The sequence below is a fragment of the Corvus kubaryi genome, unplaced genomic scaffold, assembly GCF_017639235.1.
Source record: "Corvus kubaryi isolate FWS band 111438036 unplaced genomic scaffold, C.kubaryi_AGA036_p1.0 37392, whole genome shotgun sequence".
Lineage (NCBI taxonomy): Eukaryota > Metazoa > Chordata > Aves > Passeriformes > Corvidae > Corvus > Corvus kubaryi.
Genome location: NW_024581131.1, coordinates 1012032 through 1021979, shown reverse-complemented (window position 1 = coordinate 1021979; position 9948 = coordinate 1012032). Strand labels below are relative to the sequence as shown.

At 39.8% G+C, this 9948-nt stretch overlaps 1 protein-coding gene across 3 annotated transcripts in view; it reads right to left on the bottom strand.

Annotated features, from left to right (window-relative positions):
• Nucleotides 1-525: 525 nt before the first annotated feature.
• Nucleotides 526-9948, bottom strand: part of TRIM66 (tripartite motif containing 66) — a 49873-nt gene continuing 40450 nt past the window's right edge. For all 3 annotated transcript variants that reach the window (XM_042038723.1, XM_042038724.1, XM_042038725.1), the window contains 7 exons: nt 9564-9738; nt 8446-8753; nt 6826-6949; nt 5480-5554; nt 4205-4357; nt 3372-3590; nt 526-3058 (listed from right to left, as the gene is read on the bottom strand). In XM_042038723.1, the coding sequence (XP_041894657.1) occupies nt 2999-3058; nt 3372-3590; nt 4205-4357; nt 5480-5554; nt 6826-6949; nt 8446-8753; nt 9564-9738 (1114 nt within the window). In that variant the 3' untranslated portion in view covers nt 526-2998. The remainder of the gene's footprint in view (nt 3059-3371; nt 3591-4204; nt 4358-5479; nt 5555-6825; nt 6950-8445; nt 8754-9563; nt 9739-9948) is intronic.

Sequence of the window (9948 nt, the reverse complement as noted above, 5' to 3'; positions counted from 1 at the left end):
TTATTTTCCCATAAACCAAACAGAGAGGAACCAATAATGATAATGTTAAAACATTTGCAGTGTCTGCTTGACTTCTTGCCAATAGAGGATTTTTGTTCTATTTTTTGGTAAATTATTCCAATTTCTGGCATTTTCAATTTTAGAATATCTCTTCTGATTCCTCCAGATTAATGCATTACAATATGGTTTTCCTCTCACTAATAAGTTGCATGTTCCTTGGCACTTTATGCGTACAGACATTTAAACTAAAAATGTTTTTTGCTACTTGTTCATGTCATGTTTGTTTCCCAATAACTTAGAGCAACTGAAAAACAAAAAGGCAAAATATCTAGTTGGTATTGAAAATATTAGCACAAGTAGCAAGCTGTCTCCTGTGTTAGCATAGCTGCTTTCATAACTGCTCGGTTTTGCTATCAGAAGTTACGAGCAACTTAGCTAATGATTGTTAAAATGGTATTATATGATCCATATGTGAATTGAAAGCAGATGTACTGAGAGCAAAGATTTCAGATTAATGTGCAAGAAGATGTTTCACATGTTTTATTGTTCAGCAGTGCACATTACACACATAAACATGCAGTCATTTGTTAATCTGTATGGTTAGACACCTGTTTGTATTAACTGTGATGCCATTCTCCTGTCATGATACTGGAACAAGCAGGTCTTTGAAGTTGTTGGGAGGGGGGAATGAAAGCCAAATCTGTAGCTGCCGTTTCTTCTTTGGCAGACCTATTATCAAAGTGCAATTAATCTCTTTTCCAACTAAACACAGAAAGGATTTTCCCTTTCTACATGTAACCCATTACACGCAGGAAAAATACATTGCTCTTATAACCTGCACTCTGTTGCGAATTGCTGACCACAGATTCATGTTTGAAAGCATATGAAGTCATACATAGGACTTCAGGTTTTGTTCTGCTTACCAACATGACATGAGGTTTATGAGGGTTTTTTTTAAATAGTTACTAGTCTTAGAGTATTAATCAGAATCTAAGTTAGCCTTAAGAGTGCCCAGGTCATTCAGTCCTGCCAGCACACACCCCCCAAAAGGTGTTTTATTTATGACAACAAATTGGAAAACTTCTGTTTTTAATAAAGGCATAATATACCCTGGATAAATTTTATTTCAACAGGTGTTCTCCAAAATTAATGGTACTGTTAATAACCTTACAGCCTTTAAGAAACAGAAAGAGGCTCTTGTTGACTCTGCTCTTCCAGGAAAAGAGGAAGCCATCAATAATCTCTCACATTTCTACCACTGCCCCTAGATGAAATCTAGAGAGCATATAATTTTTGCACTATTCATCATAAAAGATAGGTCTTTGGTGGAGGAACTGAGAAAAAGGGATACCTGTAGCACAGATAAGGGTGATTAATTCAGTGACAAACCGGCACTCATTGCCCTGTGCCAAGACTCTTACTGTTTTGAGGAATTTGACAGAAAGGAAACATATATGGATTCACATTTAGAAAATGTACATTTTCTGTCCCCTCATCTCACAGTTTGTCAGTCGATTTCTAATATCCATATTTTCATTTCTTGAAAGGAAAGAAAAGATGAGCTCACTACCAAGTTAAGGGCAAACAGTAAGTCACACAGATAGCAGAATATAACATTCATGTCTCATTATTTCATATATAAACCTTTACTTTAAAGTGTTATCTAAAATAACATACATGGTTACCAGACAAAATAGCCTATATAAACTATGCTGAAAATATCATTTTTATTTACAGGAACCTAACTAAAATGATCTTTAATTGTGTTTGAGGTCTGCAACAACCTCCTCTCCCAGAGCTGGACCCCAGCCCAGATTATTCTGCTGGGCAGAGCTCTAAGGAGGAAGATGTCCCTCACATACATGAAGAAAGCCCTGGCCATGCAAAGATGTGGCTCACCTGCTGCTGGAAGGGGTGGGAAGCAGCTTGCAAACTATCACTCTGCTCAGGTGTGATGTCCTGTTACCCATCCCACCCTTCAGACTTTACAGTGACATGCAACCTTTGTTCAAGGGAACTCTAAACCTGCTGTTGGTGGTGTTCTGCCCATACATTGTGAAATTCAGCAAGAAAAAAAGAAAAAAAAAGGCTTAGACGGTCTTTCTTTCTGTTTGACCTTCTACATATATATGCATCATCATCTTCTAGTACTGCTGGTAATCACAACTACAGGTAATAAGCAAAGAGAAAATCAGAAATAAATGGCGTTATTTTATAGGCACTTCTATAACCATGTAATTCACTGCATAGTTAATTTAGTGAATTCCAATATCTGCTTCATAGAAAAACAACTGCCTTGGGTTGTATAAAAATGCTGCCTTTGAGAGCTACAAAATCCCACACTGCTTTACCAAGCATGAATTAGATTCCAGAAGAATCATGCCTTGCAAACAGAGCACCCAGTATGCACTGAGAAACAGCTCTCACAGAGCCCTTGTATTAGCACTATTAGCACTTGTTCTTTCATGATTTAATGAAAATGCTGTGCTTCAAAAGAAACAGCTAATCAGATAATCACATTATACTGTATCTCATAGGCTTTGAGCAGCCAAGCTCCCAGAAAAATCATCGAATAAGACAACAGGATTACAGCCTTAACGGCTACACATTGTATTTGTCACAAAGCATGGCCAACATTCACATTGAGATTGCCAGATTATTACATGGTTACCTGTGCTCTATAAAATAGAGATGTCACATTCAACAGATTATGAAACAGTACTGCAGTATGAGATATTATTATTTATCATTACCTATGACCAAAACATTAGTACTTCAGTGTAAACACTGCAAGAGATACATGTGATTTAACAGGTGGAATATTGACAGATTTAAACATTTTGGATCTGTTGTCTATCCACAAGATCTGGAAATAAGGCATATGGTCAGCAGAATAGGAGAGTTTAAATAAACAGCCCAAGTGCTTTGCTTTCCTCCCACACACCTTAACTCTGCCAGTCACGCTGCTGGATTCCTCAAATCTCATATCTTGAGGAGGTCATACCTGAGGAAGGCTGTTAGCTGGCTGAAACATCATTCTTTTAGTTTTTTCGCTTTCCTGTGTACAAAGGAAACAAACAATGAATAGCTAAAGGGCTTAGTCTTTTTACAAACCTTGACAGAGCTTTCTGCTAGGAAGATAACTGTGCAGCCTGAGAGGCTTCATTTGCTCCTGCTCGCACACTTATACACATCTGACACTTTATTCCACTCAAGGGACCTTGACATAAAATTGTAGAACTGATCACACATCCGTGATAAAAGCTTGACAGTTTTCCTAGACAGTCCTGCCAAAACTTCCCATCAGTAGCTGTAAACAGTTAGCAGGGTGGCCACTTAGCAACCAAATGCTTTTGCTTTTGCAATCTTACAGCGTGGCGCCGTTTCCTTTTGGGCTGAACGCACTCCTGCCCGTACGACGGCCACTGGAAATCCTGGCATGGCACCTGGCTGTTCTGGCTTTCCACATCTTCAGAATCAGAGTCATCTTGTTGCATTGAAGGGAAATGCCTGTCTGGATAAATCTCTTTCAGTTTGTCCTCAAAGAACTCATCCAGGCATCGTCCAGCCTCAGCAACCTCGGAATCTGGCTGTAAGGGAATGAATAACCATTCAGTGCTACCACAGGCAGAAATCATCAAGGATCAAACCCAAATAACTACCCCACCCCAATATCTCACCTTGGCTCTGTCTGCTACATCTCCATTAGTCCCTGCACACTTTCTACAGCCCATTAGTCCCTCTGCATTTCCAGCGTAAGTAAAAACCAGATGCTGCTACTAAGGAACACATTTGTGCACCTCTAAGAAAAAGAGATGTGCGGTGAACTAGGAAGAACAGCAGTCATCACTGCTTAGGAATTTCTATGCATTTGATTTTCCCTAGGTATTTTGCTGGCTGTGACTGGCCTCTCCCAGCAAACTCAACAACATTCCACAGAGTTGTCTGTGAAGACGTCCCTCTTTAATTTTAGATCCATATGTATCTCAAGTTCTCAGACACACACATATAACTTCATAAAACTTCGTTCCTGTCATTAAAAAAAACCCTAACATCATTTCCAAAGAACAAAACTGATTAATACTTCTGTTTATCCCAATTCTATATCTGATTTCCATGGAACCAGTACTTGCTCCAGAGTGACAGCCATTGAAGGAGCCACCCCCTGCTGTGTACCCCCCACCCATGCATATTAGAAACATACATAATTGAACTTTGCACAGTTCCAAAACATGAGACGCACGTCAGTCACAAGTTCCTCAGGCGCAGAATAGTGGGACTTGTCCTTTTTTTGCAGCTTCTTTCGTATGGTGGACAAATCCATTGGCCTTTTGATGATCTGATAATAATGCCGAGCCTGCAATAAGAATAAAACACAGGTATGTGACATTTTTAATTAAAACACTTCCACTCCAGCGATGACTATGCAAGTTTGGACAAAAGTCATTGCAGAGGAGTCCTTGCATCAGGGCAGAGAGCTCTAATCTTTTAGTTCCTGTACTTGCACATCTTCCTGGATGCTTGTTGGTTTGATTAAAACATATTTGCTTGCAAGATTGATCTTGAAAATAGCATGCTTCAGTGACAACTCTACTGCTTGCACTTTGTAAAGTTTATCCCCAGATAACAATAACCTCGATTTTGCCATGATCAATAATATATGTAACACTGATAATTAGCTGACATTTTCCCTTAGCAATTACAAAAAGAATGTGCTGCGATACTTTCAGCTGATAACGTGGGAAGTAGTCTGTCAAGAGTGACTCAAAATATGGTACTGTGCACTCTTTTAAAAGTTCAACAAAAGTCTTTTTCAATGGGCACCAGCCACCAAGATATCCCATTCCTTACATCTTTCTGGGTTAGGTAATCTGTTCCATAAGTTCATTGCAAGCTTTATTAGGTGGAACGGGGTTTATATCATTATTTGGACTACTCCTTCACATAAAACCTTTATTTTTCCCCCCTTCAACTTGTAGCACATTGTATTCTATTGTTACAATAGTGTGAGTCTCCATCTCCCTTAAGGCAGACAGTGAAATACTGCAAATGCTGAGTACATGGGTGAAGCAGAAATCTCTACATCTTCCCCTGCACGCAGTCACATTCACCCTCTTTGTGCACAGCACAAGAAAAGAGAGGGTTCAGGGTTGCTTCTAGAGCAGACCTCTCTTATGACAGTACAACAATCTCCATGTATGTGGCAAGTCAACTTTTTTAATCACTGGAACCCCTCATACACCTTTACCATTCTACCAGCATCTTAAATTGGGCCCCAAATGTGCCCTGAAAATTGGTCAGCATTTACCTGCCTTGGGCCTCACACCTTCAAGGCACTTGCAAGAGGAAAACACCCACCCATCCCCCTAGGAAGCAATACTGTTCAGAATAAAACCTCATGAATATCTTTCAAGAAGACAAAGGAGGAACTTGTGAGGTTCTCTGGATTCCCTCTGATCCGTGCACGTGCAGTACTTACCAGGGGACTGACGGGTTCATGGAACGGGAGGCTCATACTGCTGCAGAACAGGGAAAGCACCAGCTTTTCACACTTCTGTGGAAGCCAGAATCAAAATACATTTTAATTCAAAACAAGTGAATTTACTTTTTCCCTTAGTTAAAAGAGAATTCTCAGGTGGAGTGTTCATTTCTGATGCAAAATTGAACACTTCACTCTAACCTGGGGGACATTTTGCCTCATAGCATTCTTATACCTTGGAAAATAAGGATAGTCAAGAAATGAAAGAAAATAAGTATTTTCCTGGAAATTCTTGGGAATTAATCACTATCATTATTTACTTTCTGCACTCCAAATCTATTCCTTGGCTCTCAACTAAGAGAACAGCAGCAACAGTATGGAAAGAGGTAAATGGGCAATGTTTCCCACTGCTCATATTCATTCATACAAACAGATGTAAGTCAGTAGTACTGTATGAAAAAGCTCCTTTTACTCACCATTAACTTGTAAAACACTTATTCTTGTCTTTGGCTCTTTCAATAAAAATGCACTACAAAAATATTATAAGCCATATTTTCTCACAAACAAAGGAATTTTTCATCAACTCAATTTTTTAAATAGGACTTCACTATTCAAGACATAACTCCCAAAATTTTTTGTCCAGTTGTACCAAATCCAGTGGAAACAGGGCCAGCTCAGCATCTGCACTCAGTTGTGTGGACTCCTCCTCTCTGTCCAGTTGTCACCAATATACACAGGACATCTATTCTGAATTTCTGTCTTTCAAATACCAGGAGGACTTTAAGAAAAGACACTGTTTTCATGGAAGATTTGGTAGAGGAAACTGATAATAGGTGTGTATGTTGATAAGTTTTCATCTAGGCTGAGTTAACAGGCTGAATGTCATCTTCAAAGGAACTAATGGGACATATGAACACTGCATGATTATTTCAGTCCAACTGAAATTCAAAAAATGCTTTCATGACAAAAATGCCACAGCATTGGCCCAAGTCTGAGAAGATGCCAGGTTTTAAAAGAAAAAGGTTCAGTGTCAAAAAGCCAAGCAAAAATGACTCAGGGAAGCTCTGCTCTTGAGCGTGTCTTCCCTGTTCAAAGGAGAAAAGATTTCCACACCTGTCTGCTTCATCTTTCTATAACATGACTTTCATTTTTAAATTGAGCAGCAATGTCTAGAAAGAATAGAATGGTATAACCAAATGGTAACAATGCTTTTGTTGTATTTACCACTGTGTGTAACATTTGAGTAGCAGCCAAGTCAAAACCATCATCTCTCGCATGAAAAGGCAAAGCCTCATGCTGAGATCAGGTGGCCTGCTCTAAAGAGTGCAATGTATAGTGATTCCCACCTTCTGGTCACAGTCACCAAGGCCATATTGTGCATTGTAGCTGTGGCTGTAGCGTGTGTTTTCACAGTCATATTCCACCTCTGGCTTCACTGGGTTGCGGCAAAGCGAGCACACCCATTCTCCCCTGCAAAACAAGAAACCAAAAAACTCCTGGGGAATTTTTTCCACAACCTTGTCAAACAGCAAATCTCAGAAATCACTATTTGGAAAGTCTCATCCTTAACTAGCATTACGATAGCAGGCAATCTGAAGCCCATTGTACTAGATATTCTTCATTGGATTTGAATCCAGTTAGAAGTATAATCATTTCAGATTCTCTTCACAGCTCTTTTTCTGTCACAAAGGAAAAGAAAATGACAAAATTGTGTTTGAAATCATCTACCAACAGTGTATGCAGCTGCACTGATTCAAGTGCTGCTTTGAAAAAAAATATTAAGGAAAAACAGGCAGCAATTGGTTCATAACACAAACCCAGACCCCTTTGATATTCGAGATATTTATTATCAACTGATATGATAATGGACATATTTCTCTAAGAAATCAACATTGTCAGAAAAGGTGTGATAATGCACAGATCCCCTAACCAAACAGACATAATTCTCCAAGGGTATGTGTGTCCTTGCTAGCAGATGCATTTTCAGAATCTCCTTGAAGAATTTCGGGAAGGCAGTGATGCAACTTCTGCAATATCAGGGTCTGAATAACTATAGATGAAGATATATTAAAGAACTATGAATATAAAACTTTACTTAAGGGAATTAATTTACTTCACTAGAGTTTAATTTTGTCTAGAAAGTTTACTCTAACAGGAAAACTTAGTTTTCACACTGCTTTGAAACTAGAAGGTAATAATAACTCCACTAACTAGAGAAAGGAATGAAAAGCCAAGAGCTGAAAAGTCCTGGTTTTTGAACAGAAAGGACAAACCAGAATCTCCAAATTAATACCTTACAATATATTTTTCTCAGCTGAGACAATTATTTGGGCTTGGCTCAAATGAAGCAGACTTTGGTTCCACTTAGTAATGATTTATAACAGAATTCAGAATTGTACACCACAGTAATGTACATTATTCAGCCTCACTTTAGAGTTTGGTATGTGGACGTGTATTTCTGGCTCACTGCATACAATCCATCTGCGACAAGTTGCGAGAGAACATATCTTAGGGAAACCAATGACTTAAATATTTCCACAGCAGCCCTGATAATCCTACATCTCCCATAAGATTTCTAACAAACTGAACAGGAATTCACAGACTGCCCTTCCCTTGTGCTAGTCTCTGTTCTGCCAAGAAGAGCTGATGTCTACACTCCAGATGTTACATTAGAGTTAGGATTTTATTTTTCTCCAGTGAGTCATATGAAAGTTTTTTAAGTTCAGGTCTGCCACCTCCTTTGCTGTACTGGCCAGTTAACTGCAGAAAGGGCATGGTGGCTGGAAACAGCTACTTTTCATAATTCATGTGGTTCCTAGCATGTAAGACAAAAAAGCATCAAAAAAGGCAAGTGAGAGGTGCAGTCCTTGTACTTGTATAAGGCTAAACATCCATCCCTGAGGATATCTTCTGCCCCCAGGCAGTGAACAGGAACAGCACGATAGTGAAATGTCGTCCATACTCACACTGGAAAGCTGAGCAGGGCTGGAACATGGCAGGAGAGATGGAAGACCTTGGGGCAATGATCACAGCACAACAGCTCTCCTCCATTAAGACACACAGCACAGAAATCCTCGTTTTCAATTGGACTGACTTCCTGAGTAACTGGGGATTTTTTCATGCTGGAGATGCCATTGCTGAGCTTCTGATCAACAGACAAAGTATCTACAGGAGGAGATTGTGTCTGTCCTGCAGCCTGGGAAATGAGAAATCTTCTGTCCTCTGAGTTCTCTTCCTTGGACTTCTGTCCTTCAGCTAGACTATCTTTATTTATCTTGGAGAAAGAAAAATCTGGGATCACACAATCATCATGTTCATACATCAGCATAAAACATCATTGGTTATCTGCAGATAGCCAAGTACTTCCTGTACTTGGAAGATACAACTACCAACAATTTTCCAACAAGTACTACCAAGTACTTCTCTGCAGTGAACTCTACTGGGGAGGGCACTGGGGTTCAGCAGGCCCACAGTCTTGGCATCTGCCACTCGCTGGCCAGGTCACCCTGGTCAGGTCATTTCCTCCGCATACCACAGTGTAGTAGCACTGAGAGAGAGCTGTACAGATTCTACACCACAGGTGATAGAAACAGGATATTCTACAATCTTACTTGCAAATTTTACTGTAAACAGCTCAAACCCCCCACCCTAAAAAGCCCCAGTATAGGTCTTTTTCCCCCCAGCAATTCCTGTTTCCTTCTGTGGAAAGAAGTTCACACTCAAGACTCCACTGAAGCAATAGAATAAAAGGCTTTTAAAAATCTATTACACTGTGATTTCTGGGATCAGCTCCTCTCACTAGAATATACATTCATGCCAGTTTTAAGCTATTTATAACCAGACAGGTAAGCCAAGTTGTTTCTTGGAGTATGAAAACACTACAGACTTCTTGGAAATGGAAGATGCAGGGAGCTCCACAGCAAGCTAAAAGCTGTATTGTCTTTACCTCAACCAACCACAGAAGTACCCGAGGGTGAAACAAAACAACAGACTTGTTTAGTGTACAGTATTCCAGAAGCTGTGCCTAGAAACCAGCAGGATAAAGGAGAGAAGGCAGGTAAAACCTCAAGGCAATCCCACTCACCTTTATGGACATACTTGAGGACCGTGTCCCACATTCAATTACCAGGAGGAAATTGCCCTCCTGCTCATTGTCCTGTGGCTGGAGCTTAAACACTGGGAGCTCCCCCACTTCTGAGGCTGATATTTTCAGACGTTCCAGTCGCACATAGGGGATCTTCTGCTCCTTAGGGGCAGCTCTAGAGACAAAAGGACACATGATTAAATTCATCCGTATTCCACAAAATTCTCCTCCCTACTCAGTTTCATGCACCATCATTTCTGCTCCTTCTCCTTTGTAACTGTGACTCTGGTGGCCAAACACTGAAAATCTGGACATTTTTTCACAAACCAATTCTTTAAGAAATGTGAATGCAATCGCTTTAAATTGATCATATGCGTGAATACGT